The following is a 17,031-nucleotide window of genomic DNA, read 5'->3' as shown; positions in this document are numbered from 1 at the left end:
CATGTACTTCTTCACCACCCTTACTCTTTTCCTTCACTATTTCTTCACCCTTCAAGGCCCCTTGGTGTCCCAAGTACCTTCTCTCCAATCTCAGCCAGGTCTCCCCCAGGCAGTACTTCCAAGTCGGGGAAGAGGGCACAGGCCTCCAGAACTTGCTGGTATTTCTTTTCATCCAACTCTGACCCAAAAAGGATGTTGTCCTTTATGGTGCCGTTCTGGATCCAGGACTGCTGCGGGACATAGGCTACAGTACCCTAGGATGGGAAGGGTCAGACCATATGACAGTTTTGTTCCTCTGGAAATGCCGTGTTGAAGGAGGGGGTGGCAGGAGTTGGGAGGAACAAATGGAATGTAGATTTTTTAAAAATGTCAGGCTGGCTGAGCAATCGGTATTTATAAAGGTGCATGTATTTATTGCACCATCCAGGGAGAAAGATTCAATATCCTGTGCATCGTTTGAAGTCTCCTTGTTTGGACTATCACTCTCTAGCCATGATCCAAAAAATGGAGGATGACTGCACGTGCTGCTTCTAGAGCAGGCTTTTAGTCAGACCCCAAAGAGTTTACTAGGACCAACAGAGGGCCAACACTGATGGGCGAATGGTGTAGACAACATCTTAGGAAGCAAGAACTAAGAGATTGAAATTTGGGTGCCAGGCTGATGCACAAAACAGATCGTGTCAAATGAGAGATGGAGCCTGATAAACGCCTGTGTTTGAGGACAAACCCAGTTATGAGTTAGCAAGAAAAAGCTTCTCGAAAGGAGTTAGGAGGCAGAGTTAAATCTGTAGAGTCTGCTCTGCTATACTGCATGTTTATTTAATGCAAATTACCTCATTAGTAATCAGTAAATCAGGGAATAATGTCAGTATAATGTGGAAGAAGTGTTGGTTCTTAAAATTTTTCCAAGCATGTCAGTGTAAAGCAATTAGGGGCAAGCTTTCCTATAATTAAGAAGAAAGGCTTAGCAATATATGAAGATCTTAAGAAAAGCTAAAAATCTATAGACGTGCCTCTTTTCGGTGCGAGTAGTGACTGGTTAAATGATTCCAAATACCTGTAATTTCCCCTAAATTTAGCTCTCTGGGGAAGCTGAGAGTACTGATGGAGATGCCATGAAAACATTTCCTCTCTATTTAAAAAAATTATAATTGACGACATCTATACTCTATGTCATGTTTTTGTACTGGAAGCAAGTGCCCTCAAACACCCAGCTCTCGGGCTTCCCTGGTGGCGCAGTGGTTGAGAGTCCGCCTGCCGATGCAGGGTACGCGGGTTCGTGCCCCGGTCCGGGAAGATCCCACGTGCCGCGGAGCACTGTAAAATCTCCACTGACAATTACACCCAGCTTCACAATTAATTCTGGGCCTCTCACCTCTTCCTTTGAGAGCTGGGTATTTTTTTTTTTTGCGGTACGCGGGCCTCTCACTGTCGTGGCCTCTCCCGTTGCGGAGCACAGGCTCCGGACGCGCAGGCTCAGCGGCCATGGCTCACGGGCCCAGCCGCTCCGCGGCACGTGGGATCTTCCCGGACCGGGGCACGAACCCAAGTCCCCTGCATCGGCAGGCGGACTCTCAACCACTGCGCCACCAGGGAAGCCCAGTGCTGTTTTAATTGTTATCGCTGTTGTTGTTTTTGTTGCTACCCTGTTTACAAAGTTACATGTTTTTAATGATCTGTTGCAACTCTTTCCCCCAGGTCCTATTATTTTTATTGTACAGTTTCACAGAACGTGAGGTTTTCAGAAACACAGATATAGTAGAATTACCTATACTTTGATAGAAGACATCTCTGTTCAAGTTTTCAAACTTTGGTATGCATATGAGAATCACCTGGGGAGCTCATTAAAAATGCAGGTTTTTAGAATCTACCCCAGAGTATGCTTATATATGTGGGGTGGGGCAAAGAATCTACCATTTCTCCACGACCTCACCTACAGCAACATGACAGGAGTAGTTATCAGATTCTAGTTCATTCTCCCAATGAGAAGGCAGCGCCAAGAGACCACATTTGAGTGTCAGAAGTCTTCTCCTTGGCATTCCTTCTCACCTTGACCGTGATGTGCCCGTGGACATTTTCCATTTCTCCCAGCATGGCTGACATCAAGGAGGATTTCCCAGAGCCCACAGTGCCCACCACAGCCACCAGTTGGCCTGGCATAATGTCTAGGTTCACGCTGAAAGAGAGAAGTGCACTTGAAAGAGAAGGGTGTGTGGCGGGGTGTTATTCAGGAGAAGTTCAAGCCACTTCTCAGACGCTCCATAGGAAGTCTGATTATTAGGAGATTTTCCCTCAAGATTGGAAAATTTGTCTTGCATATACAATACTCCAAAGTATTTCTCTAATGATTTTTTTTTCTGCTCTAAGAGTTTGAGAGTAAGTCCTCATGTATAAGTTGTTTGTGCCAAATGTGAGTTTCCACTGGAAAAATTATTTTAGAACCAACGTGGTACCACTGAACAAGACCCTATTGGTTCAAGTCCCAACTCTGCCACTGCCGAGCTGTGTGATCTTGGAGGGCCACTTCTCCTGGACTCTCATTTCTAAACTAATGGGGTTGGACCAGATTAATGTATCCCGAAGTTGGCCATTCAATGAGAATAACCATTCAATAAAACACTTGCTGAAAGCACAGATTCCCTGCTCCCCTCCCCCTGGAGATCTGGCTGAGTCTGACTGGGGAGGGGCCCACACTGGGCCAGGCTCCTGGAAACTCTCTGTTCTGGCCCTATTATTTAAGTCCCTAGAACATTAGGAACATGGGGAACTTGTTCACAGGCTTTCTGAACCTGCCCCTTGAGCTGGACTCCTTCCAGACTTATCCCACTAGCAAAGTGGGAGCTATGTCCACTCTGCTCTCTGCAAAGTGAGGCTTTCAGGTTGGGAGGGTTCAGAGGTGGGGCTTCTTGCCTGACACATGCTGGGGCAAGCTCCAGAGTCCATGTTAAAGGATCTAGGAATAGGAGAGAAATGTGGAAAGTTCTGGGTGTAGCAGGGAGATAATCAGGTATACTCAGTTGTGAAGAAAATATCTGGCCTGCTTGGGCTCCCGGTGTGCTCTGTGGTGCTGTGCTCAGTGGCTGAGTTGGGCGTACCAGTACATACAGTGCTTAAGGAACATATTACATGCAGCAATGTGGCAAGAAAGGGTTGGCTTAAGGCAGGGGAATGTGAGAATGGGTTATGTAGATGAAAAATTCCAGATCTGAAGTTGATTATAGAGGCAGCTCCCAACAACCACTCTGGGCAAAGAAGGCAGATTTTTCTTGATTACTATTCTTAAGTGAATAAATGAACTTAAATTGAGTTCAGGTTCTTGTGTGTATCCACTACCATACCCAGAGACCTAGGCTACCTGCCAACCCTGCACTAGCTCCATCCAGTCTGGAGAATAAATGTCTTCATAGGCTCTCAGCTGGACTTGCACTGTCCCACAGTAGGAAAGCAGGGTAGCAGATGTAGTTACAGGGACAGGGGCTCAGGATCTTTGCTGTCAGTTCATCCCTCCAAGAGTTTAGCCTGCACTAGTCTCTAACTGAACACATGCACATAGCTCGTTTCCCCATGTATTACATTACATGGAATTTTTCAATAACAAGACTGGCAAGGAGAATCCTAAAAAACAGCAAGAGGAAAAGGAGGCAACTCACTCTTGGATTGTGACTTCCGAATTGTGGTCCCAAGTAAAGGATGCCTCAGAAAACTGCACAGCTTTATCTGTTGAGAAAAAGTCCCCTCTTTAAGTCAGATGTAGGTCCCCACATGTCTGTCTGCCCTTTCTTAGCCTTCAGGTGTCCCTCACTGCTTCCTCCAGCAGAGCCCAAGATTGCCTCTGTCAGGTGCTGACTCCTGAGCTGACAAGAGGCAAATGAAAGGTCCTGGGATGACACCAAGAGTTGCCTGCATACGATGTCCTTTTTTTACTTAGAAGTCCCAAGCCTGTTGGTAGCCCAGATTCTTGATCTACAGACAGTCTGGGTACATTCCCAGGCCCTCTGTTGCCTAGTCTCTTGTATAAATTCCACTTCTGAATATAAACTCAGCCATTCCCTGCCCTGGATTCCAGACCCACTGCTCCTTCTGGCTATGGATGCCCCCCAGTCCTTAGACCTTTAGAACTTGTGTGTTCTTTCACTCCAGCCTATCTTCCCAATTCCACATGCTTGGCTCCATCCTGACTTCTGTCTTCTAGATCCTTTGCAGGATTCCCTGCTTATCCTCAGAATAGCTGCCCCAGCTTAGCTTGGCAATCTGGCTAGGCAATCTGTTCTAAATGAAAGCATAATTTAAGTAATAACGGTATGGATACTGTGCAAATATGGGTGCAAGATAAGTCCCCTAGCTTTCCCTTTCCATCAGTTTCTTGCTGCAAAGTACTGGTGCCAGCACTGTGAATATATATGGGATGCAACTTCCAAATTCACTTACCAAAATTGCAGTCATGTCGAATGGCAGATGTGTCCAAGTCATCCCCTCCCAAATACTTCTCTAGCCGTTCTACGGAAACACTGGCCTAGAGAAGGACATAAAGGATAAAAAAACCTCAGTGACAAGCACAAGTAGAGGAGCTTGACTTCGTCATCAGCCTTGGATGTGGCAGCAGATAGGCAACCTGCCAGGCTTCTTGCCCATGGTTTGCTATTTGCCACACCTGGAACCTCTGGGCCGCTTACCCTCGGGCCCCCCTCCCCAGCGTGATTCAGCCACACCTCAGTCCTGGGGGCCAGCCCGCTCTGAACAGAGGGAAATTAAGATGCTCTATTTCAGCCCCTCAGAAAACTCACTGTGGTGTGGGGGGAGGTCAATTCTACTGCTCTCTTTGGACCTAGTTCCAGAAACTGTCTTCTGCCGCCTTCTAAGACAAAATTTCTGTCTGGTTCTGGCAACTGGGCCCCTGGCATGTTCTTCTTTAACTGAGTCCATGACCCGTATGGTGCCTCACTGCCCACATGCCACGGTCATCGGGCCCCTTTGTCATGCAGGGAGCTGTCACCACTGCTGATCCTGCTTTTGCTCTCTATGCGATAAACTATCTGAATCTAAAAAGAGCATGTTATTTCTTTATCAGCCAAATCTATCGGCCTTCCTTAACACCCTCCAGTACCGGGAGAGGTCTTTTCCTAAACCCCAGTCCTTCCTATGGCCTGAGCTGTCTGAAGCCAGCCATCTCCAGGATGAATGCAGGTCGCCACACTTTGTCATCCTGGCTGCCTCACCAGTCTGCCACCTGCCCTGTGAACGTCCTCCTGAGGTCTGGTACCTGGTCTATCTCAGTGACTGTGCTCAGTTTTCAGGACCCAAACACTCCCTATGGCCCATTTTCTGACACCTTGAGGCTCCCAGGTTGCATTTGGTTTTACCACCATGTATGTGGCTTCATCCAAAGAGAAGCCTTTTCTCTCCTTTTGTGCCATGTTTCCCTAATGCCCCATAAATACCTCACAAGGAGATGGATGAGACTGGGATGATTATCCTCAGTTTATAGTCAAAAAACTGGGGCTCAATGAGCTTGTGATTTTACTAAATCAAACTGTTGGTCTCCAGAGACCAAAAAAATCTCCCTAATTGAAGGTTCACCAGCAGAAGCTAGAAATGAGATATGACAGACCAGTCATTCTGGACTCTAAGGCTTTTAACCAGAGCTAATCAGTTAGCAGTGAGAGTTCCTACCTACCTGGAGCACGGTGGATACTATCATGGGAAGCATGCTCATGGGAAATCGCAGGATATTGAAGAGGGTGATGGAGGTGAAGGCCTTTTCTGCATCCAGAATATTATTGCTATCCACCAGGACGTAAACAGAAAATGTGATCACAGACACCTGGAAAAGCAAAGCCATCAGTGATTTATTCCTAAAAGGGATCAAGCAGCCTTGTTCTAAGTCTCAGGAACACAGAACTGTATCAGAGTTGAAGGAGTCTTAGGGATTACCTCAACCCTCCCATGTTACAGGTGAGAAACCTGAGCGCAGAAGAGGAGGAAATATCTTGCCTGAGGTCATAAAGTCAACTAATGGCATTGCTGGGACCAGAGCTCGAGTCTCCTGGTTCCTGTTATCAGTGTTCCTTCCGCTACAGACCCATGCGGCCTCCCCAAGAAGATGAGAAGCCTTCCCACGCAGACCATGCCTGGATACCACATTCATGCTGAACCCCCTGGAAACTTGCTCTGGGCGGCAAGACCACCAAATTGTGCACAAGGGTGAAACTAGATCTGGGGACATGAGGTAGGAATAGCAGCATGAGGACGTGATGAACTCCTGGATTTCAGGGTCAGGCCTACAGGTGCAGGCAGTCTATCTAAACAGACCTTCTTCTCCAGGAAGCTGACCCAGCCCACTGACTCCTGTCACTCACCAGCACCGGAGTTAAGTATAAGAGAAATATCATCACAGACTGCAACTGCCCAAACGTCAGCAGGTTCCTGAGCTCTTTCTTACGAAGGTCGTGGACTTGGTTTTGGAATGAAGGTTCCCAGGCAAAATATTTCAGGATCTAATAGGATAGAAAAGAGCACAGCTCACACTGGTGCCCCAAAAGGACATCAGGTGCATACCATCCACCCATGTTTTAGGATATGCTCCCCAAAATTGGGGAAGTAGAAATTCAGATTATAAAGTGCGATCACAGAAAGGTAACTTGTATTTGTTGACAACTTACTAGGTATACAACGTTTTATATACATTATCTTACTTAGTCCTAAGTGTGACCAACTGTCCCACTTTGCCTGGGATTAAAGGTTCCCCAGGATATGGGGCTTTCAGTGCTAAACCCAGAAAGTTCTGGGCAAACCAGGAAGAGGTAGCCACCTACTCTAACAGAATTACTGCATCCATTTTAACAATAAGGAAACAGGTTGAGAGAGACTAAGTAACTTGCCCAAAGTCACCATCCTAGTGAGTGGTAGAGCTGAGACCTGAAACCAGGTCTATGTTTTCATTTTGCCACATTGGCAAGAAGGCATATAGAGCTCTGTGTGGAGAAATAGCAGGATGTTCAAAGGGGCCTCTTTGTGGTTTTCAAGAGGTTTAGGGTAATATTAAAGTCCATGAATTCAAAAGCAACGTATATATTAAAAAAGAATCTATTGGTCACCTTTGAAGGATGAAAATGCATTATTTTGAAAACTAGTAGATAGAGGAAAGAAGCCTATATTTATCCTGCCTATCCTGTACAAACTTTACTTTAGGGTAACCAACTAGCTGATTAAAGAGCATTCTTCATTACACAATTCCAGCTAAGCAATGGCAAAGGAATAATGGGATTAAAACATCACCCTTTTGCAACTACTAATGAAATAATAGAATAAGGCAGTGATCATCAGTGGCTGCTAAAACCTTTATGACAGTGGTTTTCAACTTTGGCTACATATTAGAATCACTTAGGGAGCTTTCAAAAATATATATATATATATACACACACACACGTGTGTGTATGTATGTATATATATATGTATACATATATATATGTATATATATATATGCCTGAGCCTCACCCCCAGAGAGTCCAAAAAAATGGTTTGAAGTAGGCCCCAAGCCTCAGTGGGTTTACAAACTTCCCAGGAGATTGAAATGTGCTGCCCGGGCCACAAGTCACTACTCTGGGTGAAAGAACAGCAGGAAACACAATAAGGGATGAGTCAGGCTGACAACGCCTGGACCCCATAAGCACTCATCATCGCTAAGTTAGGAAGCACTCTCTGAAAGTATCCTTGCCCCTCAACCCCACCCCAAACAAACAAACACAAAAAACAAACAAGCCAAAATATATTCAAGCCTCTAGATCTAACCACCAATTTACAAGAAACGTTGGAACAAGACAACTTGTTTTCTCTAAAACGACCAAATGACTACCGTAGATCAAAAGCACTGGCAACTAAATGCCATGTGTGGACAGTTTTTGGATCCTTATTCAAACTAACCAATGGTAAAATAAAATTAAATTAAAAAGACATGTATGAGGTAATTGGGGAAATTTAATGGTATCAAAGGGCTGTTCATTTTTTTTTCAGGTATGCTATTGCTATCGTGGTTATGTTAAAAAATGAAGTCCTTATTTTAGAAATACATACCCAGTATTTACAAATGAAATGACAAAATATCTGAGATTTGATTTTAAATAATCTAGCAGGGCATGAAGTAGAGAGTGGGGATATAGATGAAACAAGTTAGGTCATGCTGATAATTGCTAGAGGTGGGTGATAAATCCATGGGGTTTAATAAATCATTAAACCATTCTCTTTACTTTTGTGCACGTTTGACAATCTCTACAGTAAAATACAAAAACAAAACAAGCCATTTAACATAATTAAATAGAAATCATGATCAAAAGAGGTCCTGAGAGGAGTACCAGGACAAGAAACAGGAGACTTCTGGGCTAATGAATCAGAAGTCATGGGACACATCACAGGCCCGGAAGCAGAAATCCACAACCTCTAGCAAGTTTGTTAAGCCTAAGAACCCACTGTTGCCGTCATTGCGCCCAGAGAGTCACCTACACTCAGCTTCTCACCTTGATCCCACTGAGAACCTCATTCATGATCTTTAAACGGTTGTCTTTATACTTCATATTTTTAACCTGCCAGGAAAAAGTGAAACAAACACAGAACACACTTCCATGTGAGAGGGTCCAGATTTGCTGCAGATACTAAATCTCAGTGGTGCTTGTGGCTGTCACTTGGTGAGAACTTGAGGTGCCCAGTGATGGGCTGTCTCTCCCACTCTCCTCCTTGCCTCCCCGCCCCTGCCACACCCACCTTCTTTCTGAACCTGAACAGCCTTGGCCCGACTGTGCCCTCCTCCTAGGTTGCTTTTGCCATGGCTTCCTCCTTCACATTCAGGTTGGTGTTGTCCAGAGCTCAGCTCAATGTCCCCTCCTCACAGAGGTCTTTCCTGATCCCATAACACTGCTACCCACCCACTCACTAGCATATCACCCTGTTGAATTCTCTGCATAGTACTTATCATAACCGACATTTTCCTTCTTTGCTTTTACTTGTTTATGGCCCGAATCTCCACCCCAAGTAGAACGTAAGTTCCACAAGAGCAAGAGCCTTGTCTAATTTGCTGCTGTGTTCCCCCAAAATAGGACATACAAAAAATATTTTTAAAATATTTGCAACTAAATGAATGCAAAACAAATGGACTAAATGACATACGCCACTGAGTTCACCCATCCAAAATATGATTTCTGGCATAGCTAACAACTGTCCACATGGAGCCCTGCTACCTGGTGGTAGCAGGGTTGACTGCCAGGACTTAGGCCTAAAGTTTGGGTTGCTCATGTGACTGCTGTGTGTGGCTGGTTTGCATTACTATGACGGCAAAACAGGGCCAATAATCACTGTGCTAAGAACAGCCCAGTGGAGCAGGGTGTAAGAGTTATATGCAGGGTCCCTGGGCGGCTCTTCTCTTTCCAATGAGGAACATGCATCAAGACAGAGTATATAAACCCTAAGAGTGGTCAGAAGATGAAAAGGGAAGATCAAGCCAAGCTCATCTGAGACAGTGGCAAGTCTTCTACCAGCTCTGCATTGCTCAAACTCCAATCACAAGTCAGAATAGAGGAAGTAAAAGACTTTAGACTTTGAAGAACATAAACATGTCCCCAGTGACTGTTGCTTTACCTGAATAGCCCTATTCTTGGTGGCAATTACCCCATTAATTGGGATTAGGAGCACCATCACCCCAACACCTGCTAAGACTGAGGGTCCCAACTCTGCCCACAGGAAGTAGATGGACAAGCAAATCTGTAGAACATTTGACCACAGCAGGTGGATGAAGTTGGTCACGTCCATGAGCTTCTGGGCGTCCACAGACATCAGGTTCACTGTTTCTCCAATGGTGTACTGCTTCCTGGCCTGGTTGGATAGAGTCAGCGCCTAAAAACAAAGATTGGAATTGGGACACCTGGACAAGGGCAAGGATACTGGGGAGTGAGAGGGGAAATTCAAGAAGGAAGTGAAAGACAGTAGAAGGATGGGCTCCATATGGACACAACTTTTCCAGGGGGCTGGGATCTTCTTGCCACTAAATCCTTTTTTTTTTTTTTTTTTTTTTTTTGCGGTACGTGGGCCTCTCACTGCTGTGGCCTCTCCCGTTGCAGAGCATAGGCTCCGGACACGCAGGCTCAGCGGCCATGACTCACGGGCCCAGCTGCTCCACGACATGTGGGATCTTCCCGGACTGGGGCACGAACCCATGTCCCCTGCATCGGCAGGCGGACTCTCAACCACTGTGCCACCAGGGAAGTCCTTGCCACTAAATCTTACACACAGTGTTCTCTCATTCTTGACCACTTTTCCTGCTATTCCTACCTTCCCCAACATCTGTTCCTCCACACACTCTTTTTGCTCAGAAAAGTCCTATTTATCTCTTAGTGTCAACTTAGATGGAACTTCTCAGAAGACTTCCCTGACTCCCAAGTTTAGGTTAGATATTTCTCCTGTGTATTCCCCTAACAACCCGTGCTTACCTCCTCCATGACATTCACCACACTTCACTGTGTAATTTTGTTTTTCTATTTCTCCACCAGTTGTAAACTCTGTAAGGACAAGGGCTACATCTGTCCAATTCACTACCGTTTTCGCATGCACACAGTAGGGAAATCAAATACTGAAGGATGGAAGGAACGGAGGGATGAAAGGAAGAAGCATGTATTCATTCTTGCCTTGCAGACTTTAATGCGGCAATGTTATTTGGAGCCATACTGTGAGGAGGTTGCAACCATTCCCAAGGAGGACAGAGATCTTAGAATGGTGAGGAAAGCTGCGGGGTTCACACACTGGAAGCAAAATGACTTATTGTCAGGAATTTGAGGGCAATATCTAGACGCCTGAATCTTGCAGCATGAGCCTCTTGCTCTCTTGTTAGAGAGATCAGAAGGCTGACACCCACAGTCTGTCACTTACAGCAGTGCCTTGTACAAATGCTCCCAGAAAAGGGGCTGGGGGGCGGGTGGTGGCTGCATGAAACCAGCTTGTACTACGCTCACCAAGCCACCCTCTGGTGTGGGCTCCATCTTTCCAGAGGAATGAAAGCCTTCTTCTAATTCCCACAAGGCAGTATATGGGCTATGAGTGGCCCTAGAGATCACCTTCATCCTCCTTCTAGAAGCTCTACTGTCATCTTAATCCATCAATAAAGTCTTTAGAATATATCAGGATTCTTGGTTGTACAGTAAAAAGAAGGAAATTTCCTAAAATGTTAGGCTACCAAGGTTCTAGAGACATCATTTCACTGCTCTGCCTCCCCTTTGGTATTGAAGAACAAAAACAAAAAGTAACATCTAATTACCCTTCAAAGTAATCACTGTACTTTTTTTTCAATAAATCTTTGTAAAGTGGTAAAGTCATTAATTTAGTCCCAATAGCCCTTGTCTAGAGGCAGGTCCTGTCTATGTGATTCTAGGCATTGAAATGATCTAAGCCCTACTTCTCTGTAACTAGGGGTAATGCAGTTACTTCCCAGGGCTAAGAATTGATAATGGATGTAAAAAATGTTTCATAACTTTTCATAAATGAAGCATAATCTAAACATATAAAATTAGTCAACTTTAAATTCTATTTTAGGGACTTCCCTGGTGGTCCAGTGGTTAAGACTTCGCCTTCCAATGCCCGGGGTGCAGGTTCGATCCCTGGTCAGGGAGCTAAGATCCCACATGCTTGGGGCCAAAAAAACAAAACATAAAACAGAAGCAATACTGTAACAAATTCAATAAAGACTTTAAAAATGGTCCACGTCAAACAAAATCTTTTTAAAAAATTCTGTTTTAGTAGCAATATTTATTTGAATTAAGGGCTCTATCCTTATGGATTCTAACAGTTGCAAAACTTGGAACATATCAATATTAAGAATCAAAGTAGTGGAAATGAATCACCACAATTGTAAAAGTGTACGTTCATAGAAATGTCTGAGACAGCCTGGTTAGTGACCTCATATCCTGCAAACCAGCAGAAATACAGTATCTCCAGAAGGAATAAGGGGATTCAAATTTTAATTTTGGAGAAGACAAATTCCAGTGTGAGGGGATCTGGGAGTTCAAAGAACTTGACCAGACTTCTGATCTAAAGACATTTGGATCACCTCTCTGGGTCTCTCGATGAGTCAGCATCTACTCAGGAAAGACAAAAGACACACTGGAGTCTTAAGAGAGGAAAGCAAAGGATAAAATCAGGAACTGTAACAGAGAAGTCACTATGATGGAACACTCCAGTGGTGGATGAAAAAGAGGAAGAAAAGGCAACCGACTGATGTTCTGACCTATAAAAAGTATCATCATCTCCTAATGGATGAATTTTCTCCTCAGGCTTGTAGTCACTATTTTCATTTCTTTTTATTTATTTTTTAAATTGAGATATACTTGACTCTACTTTCATTTAAGGGAAAAAATGAGAATTCACCTTGGTGTCTAGGACGGAGGGAAATAAAGTTGCTCTGAGAAAGTTAAACATTAAAAGCAACGTGTCAGAGGGAATATGGGGAAAATCATCTTAAGGAAATGGAATAGCTCCCAAGTCTGCAGAACTTAGTAACCAGTGTGAAGGTATTTACAAATCCAAAAAAGGAATCAGGCAGAGGACATGTTGGTCGTTACTCAAGACTGAGAAAAAGAAGTCACTAGGCAAAAGTCAGTCCGGGGAGATGGAGTCCTGGTTCACAGGGCGTTCTAGTCTATGGCAAAATTGTGAGTTGAGATGGACACACCAGGTCTTATGAGCCAAGTTTCATGTAGTATTTGGTTTAAATGTTGGTGATCTGAAGAGTCTGCCCTTGGCCAGCTTCTTTTCTGACTTTACATTCTGTCCCAAGGTGTTGTCACCTTGTGGAGAGAGGAAGGAAGAAAGGGACGGTATGCAAGCCTTCAAAGCTGAAAGGCAGATCCCGGGCAGAGAACAGCTTGCCGGCTTTTCCCTGGAGTGCACCTCACCCCACACACACAGACGCTCTATGTCTGTATACACACTTTTCATTTTCATCTCCAAAGAAATATCTAAAGAAGGCTGTATGTTTAGCCAAAATCCAGTGTTGAGATCAGTTATCTTTTCCATCAAATTTTCCTCAATCTGGGAAGAAATGCTCACGTTTACAAAGGGGATTTTCTTTGGTGATGCCTGGCATATTTCACTTACCTTCTTATATACAGAAGCCATGATGGTGGTCCGTACTTTCATGCCCAGCATAAAGCACAGTTTAAAGTAATACTGAAGGCAGACAGACTGGATGAGGGCCACAGCGAAGAAGAGGATTGAATAGAGATACCCAGTCCACAGATATATGTCATGGTCATTTGCAAAGGAGATCAGCAATCTGCCAGAGCAAAACCAAGTAAGTGGCGCCGTCAAGCCTCCGAGGGCTCGTCACCCTCCTTGTGCACAGCCAGCTACACTATCCTACCCGGTTGGTAACAAAAGTGACCAGAATTTTTCAATGCTCTTGGAAGACTGAGCTCCACAGCCATGCCAGCACTCTTGCCTTTTTTGGAGATAGGCAGCAAGGGTTAAGGGTTGACGACCCATAACCGTGAGACGGGATAACGTGTGCTCCACAAAGCTGCCACTGCAATGCTTTCTTAGATGCTCTCTTTCCCTACCCTCTGGTAAAAGAGGATGTTATGTAGCAAGTTGATTGATTCCTGGAAAGGAATTAGGACTTGTATCCAGCGTGAGTTAGAAGGGTTTCCCCTGGAGGATAGTTCATTCCATAGATCCTGGCAGACTGAAGTCCTGTCATGATTAACCTGAACCTCCCACTGAATGCGTGACTGTGGAGCAATGAGGTTACAGACACTATGTACAAGCCTCTCCTGGGGTATGAGACCCACGTTTTGGACATGACTCGGCTCACAGCAGTTCTGTTTAAGAAGAAAGCACCCCTAAGAAGCATCTGGCTTCCTATGAGGAGAAGGACGTGGAAAAGAGGGAGGCTAAAGGATCTAAATGATTTTTCAGATCATTTTAGATCTTGAAAAATGCCTTGTGCTTTTCATGAACACAATGCTGTAAGGTTGAAGAAAGTTATGAGCATTTAAAAAAATGGAAACTCGATAATAGGCTCCTGCCTGCATATACAAGGGGCAAAAAGCAGAGTGGCAGAGGAGGCCCTGCAAGGACAAGCCGGGGCCTGGGGACTCACTTCAGCAGCTGAGGATTCAGGAACATGAGGATGTCATACACCAGCTTCAGCAGGAATGATTTCAGGAGGATGACGTAGAAAGTTTTGAAGAGGGCTTTCACCAACCAGGACTTGGGGAAGTCTTTAGTGGTCTCAGACTTCTTTTTATTCTTTTTAGTTTCTTCCTGGGTACAAAACCAAACAACATCAGTGCTTGCAGAGCTGTGTGGTGGAAGACTTTGTCTTTACTGAACAGTTCCCAAGTGTTAGCCCCTGAGCCCTGCTGCCTTCTTTGTACAGGTTTCGGTCTTCTCTCCACTGCCTGATCCCATTCACCCTTTTAGCTGCTATCACTGTTCCCCTCTCCCCCTCCTGATACTTCGGATCTATTCTGGATTAGGAAAACAGGCAACAAACCTGGTGAGAATACCATGTAAAAGCAAAGAACAGCCTCTGACTGGGGAACTGTGGGGCATCGTGGGAGGGAAGGGCATGGGCGTGATTTTATATATATATATATTTCGGATGCTTAAAAGCCTTTCCATTCTCTTCTTGTTCATGGTTATTGTGGGGTGTTATGGGTTGAATAGAATCCCCCCAAAAGTTATGTTGAAGTCCTAACCCCCGGTGCCTTAGAACGTGCCCTTGTTTGGAAATAGGGCCTTTGCAGATGTAATCAAGATGAGGTCATTAGAGTGTGTCATGCAATGGGTCCTACTCCAATATGACTGGTGTCCTTGTAAGAAGAGACAGACATGGGGGAAGAGGACACATGATGACAGAGGCAGAGAGTGGAGTGAAAACAGCCACAAGCCAAGGAACACCAAGGACTGCTGGTAAAACCCAGAAGGTGGGAGAGGCAAGGAAGGTTTCTTCCCTACAGGTTTTAGAGGGAGCATATGGCCCAGCTGATGCTTTGATTTCAGACCTCTGGCCTCCTCTGAGTTGTGAGACAATACATTTCTGTTGTTTTAAGCCACGCGGTTTGTGGTGCTTTGTTTCAGCGACCCCGGGAATCTACTACATGAGATATCACCACCCACTCTCCCGCCTCTTCCTTTTCCTGTCTCAGGAGTCCCCACCAGGCCCCCAATTCCAGCCTCTCAGCCTCAGTGACATCCTCCTGTAATTTCTCTCACTGAGGTCCCATCTGATCGGTCTCTTGCCTGAACACCTGCCTCAACCTGCTTCCCAGCTTCCACTTTTGCCTCCCAACCATCCGTTCTCCTGGCAGCTGCTTCAGTGGGCTTTTAAAAATGTAAATCTGATCGCATTACGCCTCTGCTCAAAACTTTCCACCGGCTTTCCATCAGAGTTAAAATAAAATCCAAAAAAAAATAAAAAATAAAAAAAATAAAATCCAGGCTCCTCACCATGGCCCATGAGGGTCTACACCACTTAATCCCTGCTCCTTTCCCCGAGCTCACCTCACCCCTCACTCAGCCTCTCTCTCCATGCTCCCGCATCCTCTTTCTCTTCTCCAAACAAGCCAACCATGTTCCGCTCTCAGCTTCCCCCCTCCTGCGCCCTCTGAGTGAAATACGCTTCCTTCTCATGGGCTCTTTTCATTGCTTGGATTTTTACCCAAACGTCATCTCCTCTGAGAAGCCTCTCCTGTTACTCTAAGGAAGCACTTCACGCCAGACACATTAACATGTTTTCTTAATAGCACTTACTACTCTGAAAGAGTAATGTATGTATTGGTTTATTATTTATTTTCCAGCTCGCTAAAGGTGAGGACTCTTTCAGGCAGATCCTTATACCTGTGCCCAGAATGGTCTCTGACACACAGTGGTACTCAATATTTTCAAGTGAATAAAAAAATAAATTAGCTGCTAATGATAAATCCCACCAACGTGCAGATTCTAGCAATGCTAAGGTATTTTATTTTTCTGTTTAAAAATACATTTTATTGTGGAAAATTTCAAATATACCCCAAATGAGAGAGATCAGTACTACATTATACTCCCATGTATCCATCACTAAGGTACTATTAGTATTGTGACTATTACTAATAATATAAAATGCACTGTAAAGTATAAAGTGCTGTCAGAATGAAAGGACAGATTCACCAGGACATTGGTGTCCTCTTGCCTAAGACATACAGCACATTCGAACAGACACCCGTGGGAAAGTTACCAGGACAAGGACATCTTGGCTTTGACTCTGGTTCTTGTCCAAACCATGCAGCCTGGCTCCAGGGTTCCACTGGGAGTTCTTCTGCTGCCGTTTCTGGAATGCCTGCCGGGCCTTCTGCAGCTCTCCTGCCATGTACTTTTCAAACCTGCTGACTAGTGTCTTTGTTTTAGTCTCTTCATCAATATCCCAGATATCTTCAAGCGTCAGAGGTTTCTTGAAGCCTTTCAGAACAATGCTGGAACAAGAGCGACCCACAGGCTGAGGCCCTGCAGTTGGGACCAGAGGCTGTCTCCTCGCTGCCTCTGTCAAAACCATCCAGTCCCAGGATGGAGGGACAGAAGAATGGGGCTTCTCCCTTGCTCTACTATCCCAGCTCCTAGCTCTTGGAACTCGAAACAGGAGTGGGGAGAGCAGAAAAGGGAGTGGGTGGGGGTGATGGAAGGTGGGAGAAAACAAGAGAAGGGGAAGGAGTCCTACTGAATTGAGAGCCAAAAGCGCATCACCTCCCCCGATCCTGTTCCTTCCTTCTCAAACACTGGCTGCCTCTCTGCTGCCCTGGCATCTCCCTGAGGAGCCTCCACGTTGCCCTTAAGGAACTGAGCAGACCTGGGGGCTGCCTCTAATGCTCTCTCTCTAGATCAGGGCTCCTCAACCTGGGATTTGAGAACATGGATGGAAAATAAATTACATCTTTACTTTTATGAGCTTCTAACTGAAATTTAGCCTTTCCTTCTAACATGAATGTAGTCAACCCACCACAGTTCCAAAACAGAGTACTTGTG

At 45.1% G+C, this 17,031-nt stretch overlaps 1 protein-coding gene across 3 annotated transcripts in view; it reads right to left on the bottom strand.

Annotated features, from left to right (window-relative positions):
• Nucleotides 1-17,031, bottom strand: part of ABCC2 (ATP binding cassette subfamily C member 2) — a 69,910-nt gene that overhangs the window by 39,002 nt on the left and 13,877 nt on the right. For all 3 annotated transcript variants that reach the window (XR_004346319.1, XM_032609146.1, XM_032609147.1), the window contains exons 7-17: nt 16,250-16,484; nt 14,132-14,295; nt 13,129-13,306; nt 9,625-9,879; nt 8,511-8,576; nt 6,357-6,494; nt 5,675-5,821; nt 4,429-4,513; nt 3,651-3,717; nt 2,050-2,176; nt 78-254 (exon numbers count right to left, since the gene is read on the bottom strand). Coding sequence is in view for 2 of the 3 variants with exons in the window: in XM_032609146.1 (XP_032465037.1) it covers nt 78-254; nt 2,050-2,176; nt 3,651-3,717; nt 4,429-4,513; nt 5,675-5,821; nt 6,357-6,494; nt 8,511-8,576; nt 9,625-9,879; nt 13,129-13,306; nt 14,132-14,295; nt 16,250-16,484 (1,639 nt within the window). In the remaining variant the exon portion in view is untranslated. The remainder of the gene's footprint in view (nt 1-77; nt 255-2,049; nt 2,177-3,650; nt 3,718-4,428; nt 4,514-5,674; nt 5,822-6,356; nt 6,495-8,510; nt 8,577-9,624; nt 9,880-13,128; nt 13,307-14,131; nt 14,296-16,249; nt 16,485-17,031) is intronic.

Source organism: Phocoena sinus, chromosome 16, assembly GCF_008692025.1.
Source record: "Phocoena sinus isolate mPhoSin1 chromosome 16, mPhoSin1.pri, whole genome shotgun sequence".
NCBI classification, from domain to species: Eukaryota; Metazoa; Chordata; class Mammalia; order Artiodactyla; family Phocoenidae; genus Phocoena; species Phocoena sinus.
This window is presented reverse-complemented; position numbering and strand designations above follow the sequence as displayed.